The sequence below is a fragment of the Alosa pseudoharengus genome, unplaced genomic scaffold (assembly GCF_046254945.1).
Source record: "Alosa pseudoharengus isolate Yale_2024_CS ecotype anadromous, Long Island Sound unplaced genomic scaffold, YU_APseudo_1.1 YU_APseudo_1.1_scf_12, whole genome shotgun sequence".
Lineage (NCBI taxonomy): Eukaryota > Metazoa > Chordata > Actinopteri > Clupeiformes > Clupeidae > Alosa > Alosa pseudoharengus.
The window spans coordinates 10,490,085-10,514,258 of NW_027468587.1; the positions used below are offsets into that span (position 1 = coordinate 10,490,085).

Below are 24,174 nucleotides of genomic sequence, written 5' to 3' on the forward strand. Positions count from 1 at the left end.
CACCCTTAGTCTGGAGTGAGACTATCGTCGATTTTATGCGAGATTGATAGAGAGGGGGAATGACAGGTCCCCTAAACCATACCTTTTCTGAAAGCATATTCCCTCAGCATATCATGAAATAAGTTTAAACATGTCCCACCCTCCCCATCACTTTGCTACCAATGTACTGCATATTGCATTGTCCATTATCAATAAGGGTGTACACAGCCAATACCTTTGGGCCTGTGAGTGGGACCTGTCTCAACTTATGTTTTTTTATGTATTTTTTTTCCCCCTTAGCATGTTCATGGGCTTTAAAAAATAATAGTGGATGGGACATGTTAAAATGTTTTTACTTTGAATGTTGATTGTATAAGCTTTTAGAAAATATATGGTATTGTTGTCAGCCATAATTTGCCAACAGTCAATTTATTACTATAGGCTGCATAATAATGAGAAGTTAGGACATGCCTCATGTCATTTCAGGAAATATATGATTGCTGTGGTAGAATCAGTTTGCCCTTCATTATTTAGAAACAAAAATGAACTGATTGTAAACACTTTGGCATAAATCCTAAAAAATCCATTAATTTTAAATGGGAAATACAAGCTCTAATTGGAGAGTAATTTCTTGATCAGCTTCCTTGGCCCTCAAACCAAAATTGTTCTATAGACCCCTATCTTCCACTTAGAAACATTTGCATCAATTTGAAATGACAGAGTGCCTAGGCACCCCACTATGATGATGGGAGCGCAGACCTTTCCAAGGCCACATGTAGCTATTTGCAACAAATCTGAAAGTGGACCTAGCATTTGAATTTCCCCATGGGGATTAATAAAGTATCTATCTATCAATATATTTTGACCTGCTCAGCCCTTCTGAGTTTGCAGGTATGCATAAAGCTGCATATGCATAAACGCCACTGCAAAAAAATGGGAAATGGGCTCTTAATGTTACTGTGTTACCCAGACACGTTACCATAGCAACCGACTCTAGTGTTATGTTACGATGCAACCACCACGGGCTTGTCCAAAGTGAATGCCAAATCAGCAGTTGTCCTTGGTGTCCTTTAAAATTCGCGGGAGCAAAAAGGCCGACTCAGCACTATCAACTCAATCTATACTGCAGTATCGTCGCTGTGTGTAGCTGGTGAGGGGGTGGAAAGCTTTCGCTGTGAGCGAAATCTAAAAGCACCACATCACTACGCGCTAAAGAAAACGGCCACACTACAGGCAGTAGCACACACGCCCATGGACGAATGTAGCCTAGTTGCGGGGGAAATCGTAAAAATGGCTTGTTAGCAGGTTTTTATCAGACGGAATATTTAGATTAAAACGGTTCTTTCTGAAAAAAGCATTTTGCTGCTGTTGCGATAGGCTACTGATTGACTTAATTGATATTCTCTTGCACGTTTTGGATTTATTTTAAACTGCCAGTTTCAGGGATTAGCCTGGCCTAACACCTGAAGACAACTGGAGTCTTACCCCCTCTATATAGGTTAGTATGCAGTAGCCAAGGCTATAGGCACACCCCCTTACGCTCTTCCAGTGTGGTTGAATTACTGCCCTATACGCGTGCTTTGGTTATGCGGCACTCCACCGAAGACTCGACAGGCAAAAGCTCTGCGTTGAGACAAATCAACGCATAAATAGATTTAAACTGAACCCACACACTTTTTTTCTTATCTCTTGAATTTCTGTTGTCATCGGACAATAGACCCATTAGTTCGGTCCATGTCCTTTGGGAAACCTGTTTTACCCTATCATTATTATATTATATAGTAGCCAACCCTACTCAGACCCTTCCCCCATCTACTGTATCTTCCGCCTGCTTCCAGCGTTGATCTCGCCATCACTAAAGCGGTCACATTAAACTCAGCTGAAAATGTAAGTAGTTTGACTTTCTTTTTATTATTCAAACACAACTGGTTAATCAATGTTATTGTCATTACGTTTTATTTTTTATTTTATTCACGGTTTTTGTATTATCTTTAAGTTAAGGCGATTTAGGCTACTGACAGTCGTGTTGTGATGGCCATTATACGTTAGGGTTTTCTCACTAATCTATTATAGTTTGATGGGAAAATTAACATGGTGTTATATCATTAATTGTAGGCTACGACAGATCCATATTTCCATGTGAATTGCGATAGAGCACATTCGCTGAATGGCACCTAGTGACAGCTTTACGGAGTAGCCTATTGATACACGGAACACCCCTCAGGGAGTTGCGAAGCTTTTTCATCTGCATTCTCAGCATTAGAAATTATCTCTTTCTGTGAAAGTCTCTTTCAATACAAATATCACTCCCAATATAATGATTGCTTTCTTCATACCAAATTAATCAAATTAAAATACCCAGTTCCTTATGACATAGTGTTAGAATTAAGGATTAGGAAACCTAAAGCAAATTTAATTATAGATTACTCTTCGACAATCGTCAATCCGGCTCTGAAAAGTCGCAGGCCTACTATAACAATGTTGATTTGCATTAACGCACAGTCTATGTCATTAGTTTATTCTTCTGTGCTGATATCCTTCTTGTGTTATGGTCAGCTACTCACATTTGACAATTGCCGAGATCTGTACCAGAGCCACATCAGAACGGACTGCTGGTCTAGAAGGAATGCTTTTGGGGTACAGATTATGTACAGCTTGAGAGTGTAATAAAAAAAAAGCCACACTCTGTTTGGATTGCCAATGGCACAAGAACGCATTGCTTTGAGATGGCGCCACTGTGCCTCAAAATGACAGAGACCACTGCAAAGCAAAATACCATTCAAATCCCCAGCGCCTTCCGAGGTGAAATGGTGCTATGTCTTAATTGTGCGCGCCGGTCGCCACCATTCGTGCAGGTCTGCCCCTGATGCTGCTGCTGCCCCTGGCGCCGATGGAGCTCCCGAACCTCCCCCCAACACCACCAGCAACCGGAGACTAATGCATACACAGAAACAAGTGGACGAGGTGAGATGGATGGAGCATGCAGCTGTGTGTGTGTGTGTGTGTAAATGCAAGTGTATCTGGGCTACATACATGACTAAGGGGGAGAGTTGCGTTGGGTTATATCGGTGTGGATGAATGAACATAATTCTACTTATTAGAATCTTCTTCATTAAGTCTTCTTAATGAGCTCAGATTTTTTTTAAGTATGAGCAGAATGCGTGTGTGATCCCAGCACACACCAAGCCTGTATGAGCTGAGCATGTCTGCAAGTGAACCGCTAATGAGGTCAGCTAGAAAGAGCTGTGTGTGTGGAGAAAACCTCCCTCCTGGAGTCCTCTTTGAACAGGAGATATCACAGCAGAGCAGTGTGTTACTAGAGCAATTGCTCACAACATACAGACTCGCCGAAGACTCTCTCCTCCTGACTCTCAAGTGTAGAAACCCGTTCAGTGTCTCTGGGCTGATTTGTTCTGTATATGTGTGTGTGTGTGTGGGGGGGGGGGGTTTGATATATTCATGTCCACACTCTTTGCTGCTGTCATCTCCCTCCTTCTCTGTTCTTCTCACCCTGCACCCTCCTCTTCTCCCTGTCTCCGCCCACACCATTCCTCTTGCATAACTGGTTCTATATCACTCAGATAAGACACATGTACATCAGCTCTCCTAGTCTTAAAGGGGGACTTGGCAACTATTTCAACGTAATAAACCTGTTTAGAAATCATTTGGATGGTTAAATGACCTGTTCCGGTGAAAATGGTGACTTTCCCCGCTGCGCCTAGCGTCCCCAGGCGGAAAACCAACCTTGCAACATTGAGACTACCGTCCCGGAAAGAGACGTGAGAAACAAGAAACTCGTTTTAAATGGTGTTTCTTACCTTGTAACATCCACATAGTTCTGCCAAACTTATGCTAACCGTTCGCTAGCTTGTAAACAAATCTATGTGCTTTATCGTTACCTTTTCCCACAGTTTGAAATAGCATAATGCGCAATTTCTCCAGCAGAGGGGGAAATCCTGCCAAGTTTCCCTTTAACATCACCCTCTCACCTCTCACTCAATCATGATGCACACACAAACATTTCTCTAATCTCAAAAACCTCTCACATCTCTGAATCATCCCTACGGTCAACTCACAAATCTGCCTCTTTCCCCTAAACCCACCCGCTTCCTTTCTCCTGAATCTTCTACATTTCTCTCCTGTAATCACCCTTGAATTTACCCCAACCCTCTCCAAAATATGCTCCTCTTATAAAATCTGATGTACCCCACTCTTAAAACTACCCATCTCCACTAACCAATCTGAATCTGCTTTTCCCCTCTCGTCTCCTCACTATGTCCTGTCCAGATCTCTGCATCCCCGTAGGCAGTGCTTATTGTGGAGATTGCTCATGTCATATGCTGTGACCGCCTTCACTTTGCGATTTGCAAAGTCCTTTTAGGCAAGTCCCTCCACTTGGCGGCCATATTGTAACGCTTTTTGGGCCTTTATCAGGCACCTATTTCGGCAGAAATGCGCGTGCTCAAGGCTTCACGACACCAACCTTGCTCCAGCGGCGAGATCACAACACATGATTGGCATGATGTATTCACAACACACCACGATTGGCACAATGTATTCACATGTCGACGTTTTTGCTGCGGAAGGGGCGGGATATGTATAGACAATTGCCATATTGGTGTTCTCAACTGCACACAGGAGGAGGCTTGCACAGCCGCTCCTCTTTCTAGAGTTGACTTTGTGTAGGCTTTGGGTTCTTCACAGTTTATACGTGAAATCTGCCACCCCATTTGTATATGATTTGGGTGTATTCACTTTTTGTTTTATTCGCCTTTTGAGGTTGTGCAGGTTGTGCTTGTGACTCGGTGTCAACACTTTATAGATGGGCAGAGAGAGAGAGAGGAAAGGTATTTTCCGTACCCCACAACGCCTTATAGTGTGAGGAGACATTCACAAGCAATCCACTCCTTATAGTCAACACATAGTATAGTTGTTTCTAGTTTTGCCTCAGATACGGATAGGACTCACCTTCTGGGAATGGGCAGGTTACTCCTGAGCAAACTTCAGCAGCGGTGAAGCAGTGAGTCAGAAGAACAGGAAAAGGATAAAAAATCCAACCAAGAACAGGACAAAAACAAACTAGAGTGGGCTTTCTTTGTCCAATCTATCGCCGATCGTCCAGTTTTTACAAGTGAAAAGGTTAACTGTCACAAGTGAACAAGCAAGGTTCTCTAAAAATTCTGACTAACAGTGGTTGTACTAGTCTTATATATACCCCAAGAAGGTAGGGATGCAATACAGAGTCTCTGTCTCTGGATGAGTCGCCACGCAGGAGATGGTGTTTTATGCCCCGAACGTCGTCTTCCAGGCAGCGCTGCCACCGCTGACTTAAAGGCACCTAACCCCAACCCTAACCCTAACATTAACCCATGCCTAACCCTAGTGCCTTCCAGGCAGCACTGCCTTGAAGACAACATTGGGGGCATAAAACACCAAGAAACACGTCTCCATATGTCCCTGGACTTAAAGTCTCCAGGGTTTCCACCTCTAGGTATTCTTACACGTCCCCTCTCTCCACTCTCACTCCTCTGTGTCCCCTTACCCCACCAAAATCGACCCTTTCTGCTCTTACCTCTCTGAAACGCGTCCCTCTCGGTCCTCTCTCCTGCTCTATCTGCCCCGGCCTCACCTCTGTGTGCCCCTCAGGTGGTGGACATCATGCGTGTGAATGTGGACAAGGTGCTGGAGCGGGACCAGAAGCTGTCGGAGCTGGACGACCGGGCGGACGCACTCCAGGCCGGCGCCTCACAGTTCGAGAGCTGCGCTGCCAAGCTCAAGAACAAGTACTGGTGGAAGAACTGCAAGGTGAGCAGAACAGGCGAACAGATGGGCGCGAGCGAGTCACACAGGGGAAAAAAAGAGTTGGAGCACAGTAGTGTGTGTGTGTGTGTGTAAGGTTTGTGTGGGACTAGCAAGGTGAGTGTGTGTGTGTTTGTGTGTGTACATGTACACACATAAGGTTTGTGTGGCACTAGGAAGGTGATGCTGTGTGTCTGTATGCGAGATGTAAGGTTTATATGGCAGTGATTCAGTGCACTCTGTGTGTGTGTGTGTGTGTGTGTTAGAACGTATGTCTGTGTGTGTGTATGTGTGTGAGTGAGTGAGAGAGACAGAGAGAGAGTATACTGTATGTTTCCAGTATAGATAGCATGTATAAGGCCACTCGCTACAGACTAATGTGATGGAAAGCTCTCTGTATGTGTTAGGGAGCACAGAGCAGTGTTAATGACTATGTGTTAGGGAGCACAGAGCAGTGTTAATGACTGTGTTAGTTTGCACAGAGCAGTGTTAATGACTATGTGTTAGTGAGCACAGAGCAGTGTTAATGACTATGTGTTAGGGAGCACAGAGCAGTGTTAATGACTGTGTTAGTGAGCACAGAGCAGTGTTAATGACTATGTGTTAGTGAGCACAGAGCAGTGTTAATGACTATGTGTTAGTGAGCACAGAGCAGTGTTAATGACTGTGTGAGCACAGAGCAGTGTTAATGACTGTTTTAGTGAGCACAGAGCAGTGTTAATGACTATGTGAGCACAGAGCAGTGTTAATGACTGTGTTAGTGAGCACAGAGCAGTGTTAATAACTATGTGTTAGTGAGCACAGAGCAGTGTTAATGACTATGTGAGCACAGAGCAGTGTTAATGACTATGTGAGCACAGAGCAGTGTTAATGACTATGTGTTAGTGAGCACAGAGAAGTGTTAATGACTATGTGTTAGTGAGCACAGAGCAGTGTTAATGACTATGTGTTAGGGAGCACAGAGCAGTGTTAATGACTGTGTTAGTGAGCACAGAGCAGTGTTAATGACTATGTGTTAGTGAGCACAGAGCAGTGTTAATGACTATGTGTTAGTGAGCACAGAGCAGTGTTAATGACTGTGTGAGCACAGAGCAGTGTTAATGACTGTGTTAGTGAGCACAGAGCAGTGTTAATGACTGTGTGAGCACAGAGCAGTGTTAATGACTGTTTTAGTGAGCACAGAGCAGTGTTAATGACTATGTGAGCACAGAGCAGTGTTAATGACTGTGTTAGTGAGCACAGAGCAGTGTTAATAACTATGTGTTAGTGAGCACAGAGCAGTGTTAATGACTATGTGAGCACAGAGCAGTGCTAATGACTGTGTGTTAGTGAGCACAGAGCAGTGTTAATGACTATGTGAGCACAGAGCAGTGCTAATGACTGTGTGTTAGTGAGCACAGAGCAGTGTTAATGACTATGTGAGCACAGAGCAGTGTTAATGACTATGTGAGCACAGAGCAGTGTTAATGACTATGTGTTAGTGAGCACAGAGAAGTGTTAATGACTATGTGAGCACAGAGCAGTGTTAATGACTATGTGTGCACAGAGCAGTGTTAATGACTATGTGAGCACAGAGCAGTGCTAATGACTATGTGTTAGTGAGCACAGAGAAGTGTTAATGACTATGTGTGCACAGAGCAGTGTTAATGACTATGTGAGCACAGAGCAGTGTTAATGACTGTGTTAGTGAGCACAGAGCAGTGTTAATGACTATGTGTTAGTGAGCACAGAGCAGTGTTAATGACTGTGTTAGTGAGCACAGAGCAGTGTTAATAACTATGTGTTAGTGAGCACAGAGCAGTGTTGATGACTATGTGTTAGTGAGCACAGAGCAGTGTTAATGGCTATGTGTTAGTGAGCACAGAGCAGTGTTAATGACTATGTGTTAGTGAGCACAGAGCAGTGTTAATAACTATGTGTTAGTGAGCACAGAGCAGTGTTAATGACTATGTGAGCACAGAGCAGTGTTAATGACTATGTGTGCACAGAGCAGTGTTAATGACTATGTGTTAGTGAGCACAGAGAAGTGTTAATGACTATGTGAGCACAGAGCAGTGTTAATGACTATGTGTTAGTGAGCACAGAGAAGTGTTAATGACTATGTGAGCACAGAGCAGTGTTAATGACTATGTGAGCACAGAGCAGTGTTAATGACTATGTGTTAGTGAGCACAGAGAAGTGTTAATGACTATGTGAGCACAGAGCAGTGTTAATGACTATGTGTTAGTGAGCACAGAGAAGTGTTAATGACTATGTGAGCACAGAGCAGTGTTAATGACTATGTGTGCACAGAGCAGTGTTAATGACTATGTGTTAGTGAGCACAGAGAAGTGTTAATGACTATGTGAGCACAGAGCAGTGTTAATGACTATGTGTTAGTGAGCACAGAGAAGTGTTAATGACTATGTGAGCACAGAGCAGTGTTAATGACTATGTGAGCACAGAGCAGTGTTAATGACTATGTGTTAGTGAGCACAGAGAAGTTTTAATGACTATGTGTGCACAGAGCAGTGTTAATGACTATGTGTGCACAGAGCAGTGTTAATGACTATGTGAGCACAGAGCAGTTAATGACTATGTAAGCACAGAGCAGTGTTAATGACTCTGTGTTAGGGAGCACAGAGCAGTGTTAATGACTGTGTTAGGGAGCACAGAGCAGTGTTAATGACTCTGTGTTAGGGAGCACAGAGCAGTGTTAATGACTCTGTGTTAGGGAGCACAGAGCAGTGTTAAGGACCATGTGTTAGTGAGCACAGAGCAGTGTTAAGGACTATGTGTTAGTGAGCACAGAGCAGTGTTAATGACTGTGTTAGGGAGCACAGAGCAGTGTTAATGACTATGTGTTAGGGAGCACAGATCAGTGTTAATGACTCTGTGTTAGGGAGCACAGAGCAGTGTTAATGACTTTATTCATTCTGTAACAGTGTGGCTTCTACTGCAGATGGAAGAGGGTGGAGACAACAGCAGCACTGCGTTGTGTGACCCTAATTCCAGTCCAATAGATAGCAGTTAAAGGCCCTATCCATACAGATGTTCTTTGGGACGAGCGCGATGGCAGTGAAGCGTAGCAAATGGACATGTGATAAGAGTCCTCTATGGGAGCGAATTATTATGCAGTGTTTTGCAGCGTAAGCCACTTCAGGGGGAAAGCTGTAGACACGTGTTTAAAATGGGTGCTTCAAAGACTGTTATTAGTGTGTAACACCACAGGGAAGCTGTGTATCCCCTTAAAGAGATTAAATGCCCTGCTTTTTAGATCATTATGAGGATCGGTTACTTATCAACATCCTCATTCCGTTTCACATACATGCAGATTATCAGGAGAAAAATGGCTCTAACAGCAATGGAACTGGTCCCAGGCCAGGTCTGCAAAGGATTTTTTTTAACAATATGTTTGTCTGAGGCCATATTATTACCAGTATTGAATCATCTGAACATTTCTGGTGCAGCCAGGTTAACAAAATCAAATGAAAAAGAAACAGTTTTTTTTTATGCTATTCATTCATAATGCCAGTGTTGGGCATGTCATTTCTGTGCTATTCTCACTAAACTGGCTCGGCTGTTTCGCCTGAGACCCTGCACATTGTGTCTGTGCTGTTTCACCTGAGATTGTGCTGTATCAGGTCTCCTGGACATGCAGGAAGTGATTCACACGTTTGGCCTGACCGATCACTTCTTGGTCTCTCGTTTTGAATGAAGTGGAGAAAGACAGAGGGACGGGTAAAACCTGGCACGTCTTTGACGCCAACGGGATTAAATCCACCAACTGCGCTGACAGGCAGAGAATCCATCAGCCTCTGATGGTCCAGCTCCGTCTCTTACCTTTTGCTGACTATGCAGTTTCTACTCTTAATGCAGCTCAAGTACTCACTCCATCATTCCTCTCAGTCCATCACCGTCTCTCTCCCTCTCTCTCTCTCTCTCCCTGTGTGTGTGTGAGTGAGTGAGAGTGCAAGGGAGAGAGAGCTGACTTGCACTTAACACATTGCTTTTTGTCTTCCAGATGATGATAATCATGGGAGTCATTGGAGTCATCCTGGTTGGAATCATTTGCAGTGAGTGGGACCCAACATTCCATACATACATTTTACACTGAACTAAAAACTGATAGATGATAGATAGATACACATACAGATACATACAGACAGACATATAGATAGACAGATATAGGCGGACATATGTTAGTATACCTACCAATAAGTATACTAGTAAGTATACTAATATACATAATGTACTAAAATATAGTGTATTTACTAATAGATAAAAGGCATGCCTTTTTCCCCATACTGTTAGTATCCACACAAATGTTCTGTCCCTATCAGTACCAAACCCACAGCCCTAAGTGTTTAATTGTGAGTGTGTATGAGAGGGCGGCAGCAGCAGCCCGTGACGTGCAGCCTGGCCCATGTGAGCAGCCAGTCTCACCCCTCACCATGTCAATAATGCAGCAGGCACTGCCCTGGCCCGGTCAATTATTCATCTGCCCTGGGCAGCATTGAGCGCAGCAGCCCCACAGACAAACAGCACTGTGAGCGCAGCAGCCCCACAGACAAACAGCACTGTGGTTTGCGCTGCTGAAATACAATAGGTGATGAAGACGTCAGACAAACAGTTCTGTGGTTTACGCTGCTCAAACGCAAGAGGAGGGCGTTGAGCTGTAGAGTGCATGCTGAACAACTGAACAACAGGCGTCTGTCTGCTTGTTTGTTTTATGGGATCTCTCTAATGCTTAATTCTCCCTCTGTTTGTCTCTGTCTATCTCTTTCCCTTCTTTCTTCTTTTCTTTCTTTCTCTTTAACAGTGCACTTCTTCTCTTGAGCCAAATCTTACGGTGGTGGAGGTGTGCAGAATGAAAGGATGACTTGTGAGAGTGAAGAAAAACAAACACCACAGCAAAAACACCACTCCCTTCCTCCCTCCCCCTTTTCTCTCCTCCTCTTCTATTCCTCCCTCCCTCCCTCCCTCCATCTCTCTCTCTCTCTCTCTCTGTGACCCTTCTCTAACGCTCATCCATTATTCAAACACTCTGCACAGGAGGGAGCTTAACAGAAAGAGAGAAATAGAGAGAGAGAAAGAGGAAGGGCGGAAGTAAGAGATGAAGTGAGAAGAAGGGTGATGAAGAGAGAGGGAGGAGGGAACCATGTGGGCATTAAAAAGGAGAGGGGAACTGGAGAGAGACTGATTTACGGAGAAAGGAGAAAAAATATTTTTAACAGTGTGGGGGGAAAATGGTGGTGGGGAAGAGTGTGAGTGTGTGTGAGTGTGCGTGCGAGAGTGTGAGTGCGAGTGTGTGAGTGTGAAAGAGTGTGAAAATGAATCTGTTTGAGGAGAAGCAATGACTACTCTAGTCCTTCCTCCAGCAGGTTACAGATAAAGACTGTCGGTCTGCTTTTGCTGGACAGCAAGATTTACATTTGTAAACAGATCCTGACATCCTAATAGCAAAGCCAACACCCTTCCCTTCTCTCCAGCCTTCTGTCCCTACTGCTACTACTAATAATACTCTGCTTCTACTTAACCCTGATACGCAAGGAGAATGAGAATCCCTTTAGTGTACATGTGTGTGTCTGTCCTGTAACCTGTGATCCAAACCTTTGTAGCTAGTAGCTGATTTCTCCTGATTATTCGTCTTTTTAGTGTTTGTCTGCTCAGTGCTTCCGCTCTTTTCTCTCCTCTTCTCTACTCTCCTCTCTTTCTTCCTTTTTCCTCACACTCCGTTCTCTTCCGAGAGAAAGACAGTAGAGAGTTGGAGACAGAAAAGGGGTGTGAGAGGACAGAAAAGAACCGCATGGAAGAAAGACAGATACAAGAATTACAATAGCACATGACAAGAGATGAGTTCCAGGTCACTGTCATTTCTTTTGACAATTTTACTTTGCAAGTGTTTAGATCAAGGCACACAGATACAGGGTTGACAATTTCATCCAAACTGACACAAACGCACACACAGTTACACACTATTCTGTACTAATGTACAGATCTACATTCCTACCAGCTTAACTGCTCCAGGGAGGGTACTGCCTACACTACCAAATTTAAATGTTCCTGAAGTCTGATGTTTCTCCCAGTTACGAGCAAACTGCCAACGCCAGTTAAAGACTAGTTAAATAATGAATAGCACAGGGCAAAAAAATGTGCTGCATTTTCTAATGGAGATGACACAAAGATGAACACGCTCCTTCTACACACGTACACCGCCGGAATGAATGCGCACGCAGTCACACTTACAGCTTTCTCTAGGCTCTAGGAGTACACCTGTGCAGCAGGTGACGTTTGCACAGCAGACAGAGCAGATTGCGTGCTTACCTGTGTGCTACATGTTTTCCCCAACGGCGTGCGAGTCCGTGTGCACCGATTTCTCCACTATCCGGTGGCCTGTCTTCAAACTCTTGACTGCCTGTTATATAATTTTAAAACTGTTCTCTGCCATACAAGTATTTTCTGTACAATCTTGTGAAGCCATTCAAGCTGCCAAATTTTGTCATAACTTAATTTAAAACCAGAATGTCTAGAATGATACTGAGAAGAGTGAGGGGAAAAAAACATATTTATACTGTGTGTTAGGCAGATGCCAGAACTAGGGATACAAATGTTAACTTTAAGGATACAAATGTGTTTTTTATTTTTATTTTTGTATTTTGTTTGGGGTTTGGTTCTGGTGTGAAATGTTTCCTTTGTAAACATTAATAGAAGTCTGTGTTTGAATTTCGTATATGACTGACTCAGTTCAGATTGCGGCTCCAGGATTTAAACAGTGAACTGATAAACACATTAGGTAATGGCCTTCCTACCCAGGACAAGTGCCAATGCATGTTGACTTGCTTAACACTTTTGCTAATGCCAATAAATAAATCATCAACATGAAATTGAATTGTTTGTTTTCATTTTGATGGTAACATACTGTAGCAGGCTATCATTTGGCATATTAGAAGGCCATTTGTCATTTCAACAAAAGCACAGTCCCTCATAAATGTGAGAAGATAGTTTTATTCAAATCAACCAGAATTTACACATATTGCTGTGGGAAAAGGGTGAGAAAGGCATAAATTAAAGTTGACGTTCCCAGTAAGTTATTTTTAGGTCTTAAATAACCAACACTGCAGTTATGATTGCACTGACTTCAACAAACCAAAGTTGCAACAATGCAGACATTAAAACATTATACATGGTCTTAGTACACATTGTGCATCCAGGGGTAGAAACAAATTTGATTACTCAAAATATACACATCATAAGATATAATAAAAAGTCTTGTATAAAAAAACAGCAGTTGCAAACTCCTTTTTCAACACATCCAAATATGCCACAGACTGAGGTGCGTTCTGGGAAAGAGTCCATAACGGTAGCCTGGGTTTTCCCATGCTGCCTTACGCGCACAATTTTATTCACGCTGCTAGGCAGCCTGGATTCTATGGCTTCGTTTTCACCTCAACGAAGGAACCAATCACAGAACGGAGGGAGGGCAGCAAGACGATGACGACCCACCGAAGCCGTTATGAGCTATGTACAGACGCATTTGATAGACATTCATAGTGCCCAATTAGCGGCTCTGGGCATTCGTAAACCACGTTTCAAATACGAGAAAATGAATGTCTAGTTCCCAGACCCCATTTCAATGAGATGAGGTCTGACGTTAGCCAGGCTACCATAACGGGGCAATAAAAGACAATCAGACCAAAAAACTCTGGGTCAACCCATCAACTGAAAGTAGTTTTTATTTCTGACAAATGTTACAACACAGCTGCCACAGTATTTATTTTAAAGTTGTAGGTTTTATGGCTAATGTATCTTTGACTTTGACCCTTGCTGGACATTGTCAAGCCATCTTCAAGTATGGTCTTCTTTCGAGCATTACAGAGGTTACATACAATCACACTCTAAACATTCTCCACTGCATGAAGAGGAACATAGTTGAAGATGAATTGATATGTCCATGTCAATTAAAGGTGTTCTAAGCCATGTTGGGTAATGTCACTTCTGTTGACGTTCAAAACAGAGAGCTAGCTCGCCGCTCCCTCCCCCTCCCTCCCGTGCAATTTAAACTCTCCTGAATGCGCATCTCGTCGGTGATTGGCTTGAGCAGTTTGTTATGTTTCATGGTCCAGGCTGGACCAGGGTGTTTTTGTTGCCATTTTTGGAGCCTGGGCTGTCCACAGACACCGTGTTTTTTTTACAGTGTATTCAGGGCACAGACAGCCAGCGGATGGTGAGGTGATGTTTGCTTTATGTGGCAAAACATGTTTTAGCTTAGAAACCGCGTAACATCGCTTAGAGCACCTTTAAATGGGCTTAAGGGCTTCAATGGGCCAATGATATTCGTACAACCTGAAACTTGATCATAAACACCATGGCAACAGTACAGTCAAACCCTTCCCAATGTGTAACAGCTGCCATGATGGATTTCCCCCTCACTTCATTTACCCTTTACTCATAGATATGACAGTCACAGTAATCTTTCTACACGTACCAACTTAATTCTAAACATTGACATGAAACATTACAGCACTTCTTAAAACATTAAAATATTTTTGTCAGAGCTTTGTTGCAGTATATGCATTTTATCTTCAGTGTATTCAGTCAAAACTCAGTTTGTTCCTCCCATCACTTGGTAAAAAAAGACTGTTCCCACAATCACAACCAGTAATGATACAATGATGGCGTAGAGGTTGTCATCTGTGAACATATGGATAACTGCATTAGCTACAGTACACATACTGTAATTGTATAACATAACTTTATAGTACTGTATTTGCCAATGTGTCTTCAGAGTGTTGCAGAATGCTCAATTCACTTGAATGGGCCTTCCCAACGTTCGGTGGTCTGCTAATTCTCAATAACAGACCGTTGCTAAGTATAACAGACCGCTGTCAAGGAAATGGGCTTTGTGCTTCTAATTTACGTCTTTCATATTACTGCGCAAGGACTGGAACTTTATTCAAAAGTGAAATCAGACAGTTGATCAGCTGTGTTCTAAAGAATGTTTGATTCAAGTTCAGCGTGTGCTGTTGTGAGCCACGACAAAACGGTAACAAATAGGCTATAGCCTAGGCTATGTAGGCTAAAGAGTCACATCGTGTGGAGTTTATTGTTTCGTTTTGGCAAGTAGCCGTGTAATAAGCGGGATAATGTATAGAACGCCGGTCATTATTGGGAAAATAACCCCCTATAGGGCGGAACAAGACCCCTGCGCGTCGGGGTCCGGTTCGCCCTGTCGGGACTTATTTTCCCAATAATGACCGGCGTTCTATACATTATCCCTTACTTAAAGTATGGCATATTGACTATGAACTATGGAACTATGAACTCTGGTAGTCTCATAGTGTCTGTAGATAGTGGTAATTACTGTTACCCTAAGGTCTCATTTGCAATGTAGCATGAATGTTAATCCTCATTTTGTAAGTTGCTTTGAATAAATGTAAATGTAAAATGTAAACTATGTAAAGAAAGTATAAGCCATCCCCAGTAATTTCTCTCACAATATGGATTTATTAATTGATCTTAGGAGACAATCAATATTCAGAAAATGCATGCCTTACCCTACCCAGAAGCAAAAGGTATCTGCTACCTCTGTGCAAGGGCCTCTACAAACCTCAGCAGCCATTGTGTAAGCTGGGAGTGAGCTAAGAGGATACATGCCCTTCTCTCTGTGCGTGCAATACCCCAGTCCGACACTGTTAGCCTAGCTTAGCATAATTCACTGGAAGTGGGTTACTCCAGTTAGCTGATAGCTCCCTTTTAGCTATTGGCTAGGCTAACTGGTGTCATATACTGGCTAACTCCAGTGAATTATGCTAAGCTAGGCTAACAGTGTCATGGTGTAACGGCAAATAAAGCAATTTCCCAAAAAGTTGGCGTGTTCTTTTCAAACCCTCTCAACATGCATGTACTCAACTAGTCTCCACCTTCAGAAAAGGGACATGGGAGATGGACTGTGCTGCCCACTTCCATGCCACCCTGTCATGGCACTGCTCACCTGTCTCGGGGGCAAGACGGACAGTGGTGCTGACATCGACCTCCGCACTCAGGGCCTGATGGGCAACCCTGCAGGTGACGGTGGTCCCAGGTGGGTGTGCCGAAAGGCGGAGCGTCAATTGGGCGGTGACAGAGTAAGTTCCGTCAGAGTGTTGCCTGTGGCTGGACAGGGATGCCCCGTCCGAGATCTCGATGGGCTCTGCCTCCGAGGAGCTGAGTGACAGCCACTCGACCTTAACACCCAGATAAGGTCGATTTTAAATGAGACCATAACAGAAGGTAATTATAAAAGCCAAAAAAGTAAGATATGTAATTACAGACATGTAGAGATTGCGGCCTTTTCTAATTCTGCAGCTCAAGTGGTGGACCTAGCAATGTCAAGAGTTTAATACACGGGGAGGGGAGTGCACCTATTGATGGAAGAGAACGAATATCTGTGCTACAGTAAAGGTCCAGTCTGCCATTCTAATCCCAGCCTGTTCAATTTAAACTAATCACAGTCCTCCAGATGTCTGGTAATGTTTGCTCAAAAAAACTCTGGTGTTCGTATACATGGCCTTCGTAAAAAGATTGCATCTGTAAGTTATCTACTACTGTGTATAACTAATCTGCTCTGATACTGCCATGGTTAAAAGTTATAAGTATAAGTATATATACTCTTTTGATCCTGTGAGGGAAATTTGGTCTCTGCTTTTATCCCAATCCATGAATTAGTGAAACACACACAGCACACAGTGAGGTGAAGCACACACTAATCCCGGCGCAGTGAGCTGCCTGCATCAACAGCAGCGCTCGGGGAGCAGTGAGTGGTTAGGTACCTTGCTCAAGGGCACTTCAGCCGTGCCTACTGGTCGGGGTTCGAACCGGCAACCCTCCGGTTACAGGTCAGAAGTGCTAACCAGTAGGCCACGGCGTCCCCCAAAGAAGTTAGTCATTGTGTGCAGTATTATGTTAAGTCAAGTTTGTGGATAAAAATAACTGGTACATGAATGATTTTGTCAACAGTTGAAAGACCTGCTGTGAACTACAAACCTGCACATCAAGAGGATAGTAGCTCTTGCAGTGGCAGCTGAGCTTCTGGGCTGGCTCATCTTGAAATAACACCATTTCCTCGGAGAGAGACACTATAGGAGGCTCTGGACAAAAGAGGACAAAGTAGGCGGCACACACTTTTAACTCTCTCATGGTGGACTGAACAGGCACACGTTTCAGTTTGCACAAACGCATGAATCAGTTTCTGATATACCAACTATCTGCACAGATTAAAATGTGCCTGGCTGGGACGTGGTTGGAAGATACAACAAACACAATGGATGGAACCACAAATTAATGCAGATACGAACAGACCACTGGAAAACGCCAGGCACTGTAGGTAATGGAAGTAGGAATGGTAAGATTCACTGATTCGTATCGGTATGAACATTTACAATGCAGTTGCATCGATGGCAAAAGTGTGCATCGGTTAAAAATCCAGATTAACTCGAGATGTATCGTGTGTAAAGTCTCTGCATCGTAAAAAAAAGATGAATCGTCACTAGTTTACACATTAAAATATAATATCGCACTGTGATAAATCAAATTGTACTGTATCGCAGTAGGTGGGAGAATTGTATTGTCAGTGGTTGTTTCATATGAATCTTTAAAGGATTATTCTGATATTTAGCACTTTGAGTCCCTTTTCTGGTTTGTTTTGGATGAACTAGAGTGGTGGACACTGATATTTTGACGATGGCTCCTGTCTCGACTTTCTGGCTCGTTTTGATTAGCCTTTGACTGTTTCAGAGTGGCTGGCTATGGGCATGCACAAACATGTCCTTAAAACAACCCTTAATGTTCGTTTTCAAAACTGCAACTCACCGACAAACCAGAAAAGGGACTCAAAGTGATAAATACCGGAATTATCCTTTAATGTAACGTATCATTGGTTGTGTGTCGAGATATGTATCGTATCGCCTCAGTGATGAAGATGCACATCCCTACATGGAAGAATGCAGAGAAAAGTTTTTCACTTGAGTTCACTTTGCCTTGTTTTCTTAAAGGTTCCCAGCTGAATTGCCCCAGGTCTAGTACTGTCCAGTAAATGTGTGTGTGAGCGTGTACCTTTCTATGTTCAACATGCATGGGCCATAACCTAAGTAATATAGATAGTTGCTAGATAGCTATGGAATGTTCTGTCTCTTCCAGCTGTGTTTAAGTGCATGAGTTTGTATGTGTGCTTATATATAGATATATATGTGTGTGTGTGGGTGGTTGGGGTTGTGGGGAGACTTACGGGCAATGTGTAGTTGGACAATCTGTTGGGTTTGGAACATTCCAGAAGTGACAGTACAAATGTATGTTCCTTCATCGACCACTTTGAGCTTTGTGAGGCTCATAGACACGTTACCCTCTTCCACCGCCAGGGCAGGGTCCACGCTAGCCCCGTCCCGCCCAGCAGACACTGCAAATCACAACAAACAGCTGGATGCCAGAAGTTTTCACTTCAAATACCGTAATTAAATTGGCTCATTTATCTGTCACTCACCAGTGGGCCCCGCCCCTGCCTCCTCCCCCTCCTCAACTTTGGTCATCTCCAGGACTTTCCGACCACTTCCTCTGTGCTGCAGCCGCCACTCAAGCCCGAGCCCACCTACGTGGGAAGAGTCCTGCTGCCTAAAGCCACAGTCCAGCTGAGCATCGCCCCCAAGTAGAGTAGAAAGGGATGGCGAGCGAGAGAACACTACAAAAACAACTGAAGAACAGAGAGAAACATAAAAAGGTTATGGATTTTTTTTTAACTCAGAACATAGCCTGTTTGCAATCATTTCAGCATTTACAGTGGTACCCCTCACCCTCTGTAAGCAGGGTCCCTGATTGGCTAAGAGGGAGTTCCAGCTTGCTCTGTATCAGAGGCAGAGTTTCTGATGCTGCCTCCTCATTGGTAAAAACCTGCAGGACCATGGTGAGGCTGATCCCGCCCCCCTCCACCTGCAGGGAGCCAATGAAGTGAGAGGGTGGAGCGTCAGGGTCCGAGCCACGGGGGATGTAACGACTGATCTCACAGTTCACCTCCTGCTCGTTACAATCAGCATGGAGAAGGGTGTCAGCATCTGGGATCTCCACTGAAGAGCCTGCTCCACAGACCAGTGTGTGTTTGTAGAAAGAGAAACAAGAGGGGAAGAAACATAAATGTAAATGACATATCTGTAACCAGAACAACATCCAATTTATTCACACAAATTTAACAAATTATCATATCAGCGTGTAACAACATATCTGATGAACATGAACAACTCTTAACAAGAGCAGACAGCTGCAGACAGCCTTGCCCCTATATTTAGTCTACAGGAAAGTGAAGGGGAGGGGACGCATAGCCTGACCTGGATGATTTTGTAGTCTACCTTGTATGAAAACTTGAAGCGAATAATGCCAAACTTGAATAATGCCAGAACTATGAATAATGCCAGAACTTTCTAATATAGGGGATTGGACAGACAGACAGACACACACACACAAACACACATACAGCTGATACCCTCTGTCCTCTATTGGAGAGTAAAATATGCAACCTATTGCAACCAGTATAGCTAGCACTTAAGGTGGATCAATCAGTTAAGGGCCGTTTAGATGATGTAGCTGAGATTACAGTGGCTCTGTTAGTCAATAAAATGGTTTCACTCAACCTTTCACTTCGAAGATGAGGTCATCTGCGCTGGGCTTCTCCGGCGGGTCAAATGGGGTCACGGAGTCCAGAGCAGAGACGGAGTCAGGGTCGACCGGAAGGTCCCTGAGGACCAGCGTTGCAGGAGTGCGGCTGAAGAGCCCACCTCCGCCCATTCCCCCCATCATCCCCCCTCCCTCCTCCACGAAGGAACAGGACAACACCACATCCGCGCCATCAAGAGCTGTCAAGTGAAAGCGAGATATGCTGACATGATATACCTTTTGCACATAGAGGCGATAAACAAACACGTTGCCTACGCTAATTTCATTCAAAAGGTAGGCAAGTCCCCAACTTCAGACGTTTGTTTATTTTTTTTCTGAGCATGTATTCAATATTAATAGGCTATGTACAAGAGCTAGCTTACCGTATGTTGATGACACCAAGCATCCTATCATGAAGATGATAAACATAACTAATAGCTGATGGTTTGTATCTGGTTAAAGGATTGTCATTGGTTGGTTACAGAATAGCAAAATATGAGAAAAAAATACGCATCTTCTACAACAACGGACAGTTGATTCTTGAAGTTAGCCTACCTCATTTAACCTTTCGCTTTCGTTTTCACAAATGTCTTTCACTTAGCTAAAATGTATAGGCAACTAATATATTGTTAGCTGTAAATAAACGGCATGTCAACTATTGACTTGACCACAACGCAATTTCTGTGTGGTTATTCCTTTGGAAGGCAATAAAGCCTGCAGTCTGTCGTTTCCTCATAGAGTCTGCAGTGTAAAGTGAAAGTAAACTCCGTTTAACTTTTTGCAACCCATGAAACCTCTTTGGCGAATCACAGAAGTGGAAGAAGCTGACATCACAGGGGTGTGTTCGATTTGTATGTGTAGACCTATTTCACATTTCATGCGTAGTCTATGCCTATAGAAGAATAAAATAAGCTATGTAAAGGGATATCAAACATTTTACATTTACATTCATTCATTTAGCAGAACAATTTCAACCAACAGACCAAATTCTGCTCCATTGCAGGCTTATGAGGGGCTTATGTGGCATAGTCTCTAGAAGTGACCCACATCAATTCCATTTTATTTAGTCCTAGTGTTTATTAAAACAATTTATGAAGGCAAATGTAACATTTTCCACTGCCCTATTAATCCTTTTCCATGGTCTCTGTGATCCAGTCCAGGTAGTTCTGGACTTTGGTGTAGTATGTCTTACTTCCGCACACAGGCCCCCAGGACACAATGCCTTTCACTCTATAGAGTTGCCCTGGCCTCTGCAAGCCCACCACGGGCTGCACCAGAGGCCCACCACTGTCCCCTTGGCAGCTGTCAGTGGCCTCCAGCCCGGCGCAGAACATGTTGTGGGTGAAGGCCATTGGCTGCTGCTGCAGGCCGCGGACCGGCGTCTCCGCGCACTGCTCCCGGGCGTACTCCCTGATGGGGGCGTGTCGGAGCCTCCGGCTCCGCAAGCCCTTCTCCCAGGTGCCGAACCACGACACAGTCCCCATCTTCCCCTCCAGGGCGGCGCCGCCCGTCGTCCTCTCCGGCAGACACACGGGGCGGAGAGTAGGGCCGAGCCTCACCCTGGAGGAGAGCTTGATCAGGGCGATGTCGTTGTCGTAGCTGGTGCGTTTGTCCTCGGACAGACCCCGCTTGTAGCCAGGGTGGATGACAACCTTCTCGCTCACCATGACGACTTGTTTGCTGTCCAGGCTGTCGACCATGCCTCCGTACAAGGTGAGGTTGCGGTCTGTGTGTCCGTCCACCACAGAGGCGGCGGTGAGAGCCCAGCGGTCATTGAGCAGGGAGGCACCGGCGCGGTACGGCACCTTCATCAGGAGCTGCCAGGGCACAGCCCCAAGCCTTGCTGCCCTGCCACCCAGAATACGAGCACTGCTGTGGGGCGGGACCTCTGTGATCCCACACACTGGGGTGGGGAGGAATGGAAAAAGGGCAAGAGACCCAAGATGGGAAATAAAGAAAGTAAGAAAGATAGAAAGATAGAGACAGACAGACAAATGCAGAAGGAAAGAAAGACAAAAAAAAGAAAGAGGATTTTGATTGATTTTTAAAACAAAATATATGTATATATTTTAGCTCTAGGTGACAAAGCAGACCACTACACCACCTGGAACACATGTTGGCCAAACGGAATGTCCAGTCCCAGACCTCCACACGCCATCGTCTGCACACGTGGACTTCTCTGTGCGTGAAATAGAACACTGCCCAGTCCAATCAGAGCCTCTTAGCCAATCAAATGACTTTACAGTAATCTTCTGCATAAAGAGTATATTGGGTTGTGTGTGGTCCCACCTTCTCCCTGTAGACTGTAGTACTTAGAGGCACATTGCAGTTGGAGCTCACTGTGCTGCTCATATCGTATGTCGTGGTCCACCAGCTCCACCATGTTGGGAAGCTCAGGGTGTTCACAGTCTGTGGGATCAGGAAATGCTGTCAGCTTGGAGCTGATGCTGCATAGATACATATAATATGTCTGCTACTGTTCTAACTATTCACTTCCCCTGGGGCGCTTCATCTTTATTTCACCCTTATGAATAGAGCCAGCTGTCAGATGAGTGAAGAACGCATGTTTATCAAAAGATAATGACATGTGTGTTGTGATTATGCTGTACTCACAGTGTTGCTGTATAGTATCTCTGATCCAGTGTTGATACTGAGAAATGCGGGTGTAAACTCCATACGAACCCCCTTCCTGATTGGCCACCGTCTGAATGAAGACCCCCGCTGCCCCAAACCTGCCATCCTCCTCCACCCCGAGCGCCGCCCCCATATAATCACTGAGGAGAGACCTCGCTCCCTCAGAGCACAGAGTCTGGGCAGAAAGGACCTCTGGTTTGCTGCTGTTACACTTCCCATGATCCACTAGAGGGAGCCTGATGCCCTTATCATTGCTGGAGTTGGACGGGAATGCTGATACCAAACTGACAGTGAGGAAACAAATGCACAACTAGAGTGTGAGAGAGAGAGAGAGAGAGAGAGAGTGTGTGTGTGTGTGTGTGTGTGTGTGTGTGTGTCTAAACCTGTAACATACTTTCAATCATTGGATCTGTAAATTCTCCTGTGTTAAAGGTGCTCTAAGCGATGCCACACGTTTTTTAGGCTAAAACATTTATGTCACTTACTGCAAACATCACCTAACCAACCGCTAGCTGTCTGTGTCCTGAATACACTGTAAAAAAATGCAATCTCTGTCAGGAGCCCAGGCTCCAAAAACAGCAACAAAAACAACCTGGGCAAACCTAGCCCATAAAAACATAAACTCTTCCAGCAAATCACAGACGAGATGCGCGTTTAGGAGAGTTTCAATTGCACAGGAGCAGCACGGGAGGGAGGGGGAGGAAGTAGCGAGCTAGCTCTCTGTTTTGTTTGAAAGTCAACAGAAGTGATGTTACGCATCGCTTAGAGCACCTTTAAGATAGAAATAAAAGCATTAAAGTGTGTGTGTCTGCTCTACTGAGAATGTTGAGGGTAGATGACAGAAAGGAGCACACTGGAGAGATGAAATAGATATGGTCTTCACACTTAATACATAAATGTTTCAAGCTTCAGTAAATGTTATTGTCAGTAGGCTATAAAAAAGACCAACTGCTGTGCATAAAAAGCCTCAGTGTTTACAGTTTATCCAATTACACTTGACTAGACTGATGCTAGGGTCAATAAACCAGCATTTCTATACCACCCATAAAGTAAACTCTAGTAAGACAGGGTGTGGTCTCCCTTCTTAGTGAGAATAATAAAATAAAAATATGATTTGTGCTTGTAGCATGCTCTTACCCACGCAGCCCAGCACGGTCAGACTTCTCTGTGGGAAGACACAGTGGAGTAACATCAGCATTGAAGGTGATGAGACTCCTCAGTTTGACCAGGGCAATGTTGTGGTTGAAATATGTCAGGCTGTCTGACTGGTTGTACGAGGGGTGAATATGCAGGGCTGTCACCTCAAGAGCAGACTCATTGATGGATAACTAAAAAACAAAGATACATCACACGTGTGAACTTATCTGATTTAGTCAATGTGAATAACGAGTCAATAACGAGTTGCAGTTTCAGAAAAACTATTTTTTTTAAAATCTCATTTTGATCAGACACCACATCACAATGTCGCATCCATGGGCATCTCTGGTACACTTTAGCATACTGAGAGCATCCAGGGGCATCTCTAGTACACTTTAGTATACTGAGAGCAAAGAGAGGGAGGGTGGAGGTTCTGAAGGTTCTAAAGGTAATTGGAGGTGATAAATAGGAGGTTCTGATGTTCTAAGGTAATTGGAGGTGATGAATAGGAGGTTCTGAAGGTTCTAAAGGTAATTGTAGGTGATAAATAGGAGGTTCTGAAGGTTGTAAAGGTAATTGGAGGTGATTAATAGGGTTATCAGTCTGTCACCACAGCAGAATAAATTAGGCATCTCTACCTTGCATACATTAATGCCATGATCAGAAAACCAATGTGTCTTGTTTTGTTCTGAGGAATATCAAGGCTGGACTAAAACGACGCTGCGTACCTTGACTTGCCGTGTGGTTGTGGTGGCATCCCCTCTGGGCAGCAGGCTGCTGGCTGCAGTGAGGATCCATCTGTCCCCTATAGCAGCTCCTGCTCCTTTAGAACCGTCCACGCTCACAGAGACGAACCAGGGGACATTCCCATTCTTTACTGTCTCAGGACGGCCACATACTACACATACACACACACACACACAGACACACACACACAGACACGCACAGACACAGACACGCTCAGACACA

General features: G+C 44.2%; 3 protein-coding genes across 4 annotated transcripts in view; 1 reads left to right on the forward strand and 2 right to left on the reverse strand.

Moving 5' to 3' along the window:
- The first annotated feature begins 1,841 nt into the window (after positions 1 to 1,841).
- LOC143118937 (vesicle-associated membrane protein 3-like) lies at positions 1,842 to 15,744 on the forward strand. The gene is made up of 5 exons (XM_076280102.1): positions 1,842 to 1,866; positions 2,835 to 2,943; positions 5,626 to 5,784; positions 9,782 to 9,817; positions 15,108 to 15,744. Coding segments are annotated over exons 1-5 (390 nt in total). The 5' UTR covers positions 1,842 to 1,864; the 3' UTR covers positions 15,192 to 15,744.
- Positions 12,750 to 20,216, reverse strand: tapbpl (TAP binding protein like). 2 transcript variants are annotated; one of them, XM_076280101.1, is made up of 9 exons: positions 19,990 to 20,216; positions 19,818 to 19,886; positions 19,413 to 19,634; positions 18,582 to 18,860; positions 18,275 to 18,481; positions 18,023 to 18,190; positions 16,783 to 16,886; positions 15,752 to 15,983; positions 12,750 to 14,451 (listed from the first exon to the last, which is right to left on the reverse strand). In XM_076280101.1, exons 2-9 carry the CDS (start codon positions 19,861 to 19,863, stop codon positions 14,363 to 14,365), a joined length of 1,347 nt encoding a protein of 448 aa, XP_076136216.1. In that variant the 5' UTR covers positions 19,864 to 19,886; positions 19,990 to 20,216; the 3' UTR covers positions 12,750 to 14,362. The 2 variants fall into 2 exon arrangements, with proteins under 2 accessions (XP_076136216.1, XP_076136213.1); XM_076280098.1 differs by having other exon boundaries at positions 19,818 to 20,216.
- Positions 20,217 to 20,462: 246 nt separating this feature from the next.
- Positions 20,463 to 24,174, reverse strand: part of c1s.2 (complement component 1, s subcomponent .2) — a 32,191-nt gene continuing 28,479 nt past the window's right edge. Inside the window, exons 21-26 of the mRNA XM_076279645.1 lie at positions 23,934 to 24,103; positions 23,206 to 23,396; positions 22,048 to 22,352; positions 21,724 to 21,843; positions 21,539 to 21,613; positions 20,463 to 21,499 (exon numbers count right to left, since the gene is read on the reverse strand). Of these exons, the coding sequence (XP_076135760.1) occupies positions 20,559 to 21,499; positions 21,539 to 21,613; positions 21,724 to 21,843; positions 22,048 to 22,352; positions 23,206 to 23,396; positions 23,934 to 24,103 (1,802 nt within the window). The 3' untranslated portion in view covers positions 20,463 to 20,558. The remainder of the gene's footprint in view (positions 21,500 to 21,538; positions 21,614 to 21,723; positions 21,844 to 22,047; positions 22,353 to 23,205; positions 23,397 to 23,933; positions 24,104 to 24,174) is intronic.

Coding starts and splice junctions, on each gene's coding strand:
- tapbpl (XM_076280101.1), bottom strand. CDS start 19,863: ATGTTTATCATCTTCATGATAGGATGCTTGGTGTCATCAACATACG. Junction 18,482..18,581: donor AGGGACCCTGCTTACAGAGG/GTGAGGGGTACC, acceptor TCTGTTCTTCAG/TTGTTTTTGTAGTGTTCTCT. Junction 14,452..15,751: donor CCGTCTTGCCCCCGAGACAG/GTGAGCAGTGCC, acceptor ATATGTTCACAG/ATGACAACCTCTACGCCATC.
- LOC143118937 (XM_076280102.1), top strand. Junction 2,944..5,625: donor CACAGAAACAAGTGGACGAG/GTGAGATGGATG, acceptor TGTGCCCCTCAG/GTGGTGGACATCATGCGTGT. Junction 5,785..9,781: donor ACTGGTGGAAGAACTGCAAG/GTGAGCAGAACA, acceptor TTTGTCTTCCAG/ATGATGATAATCATGGGAGT.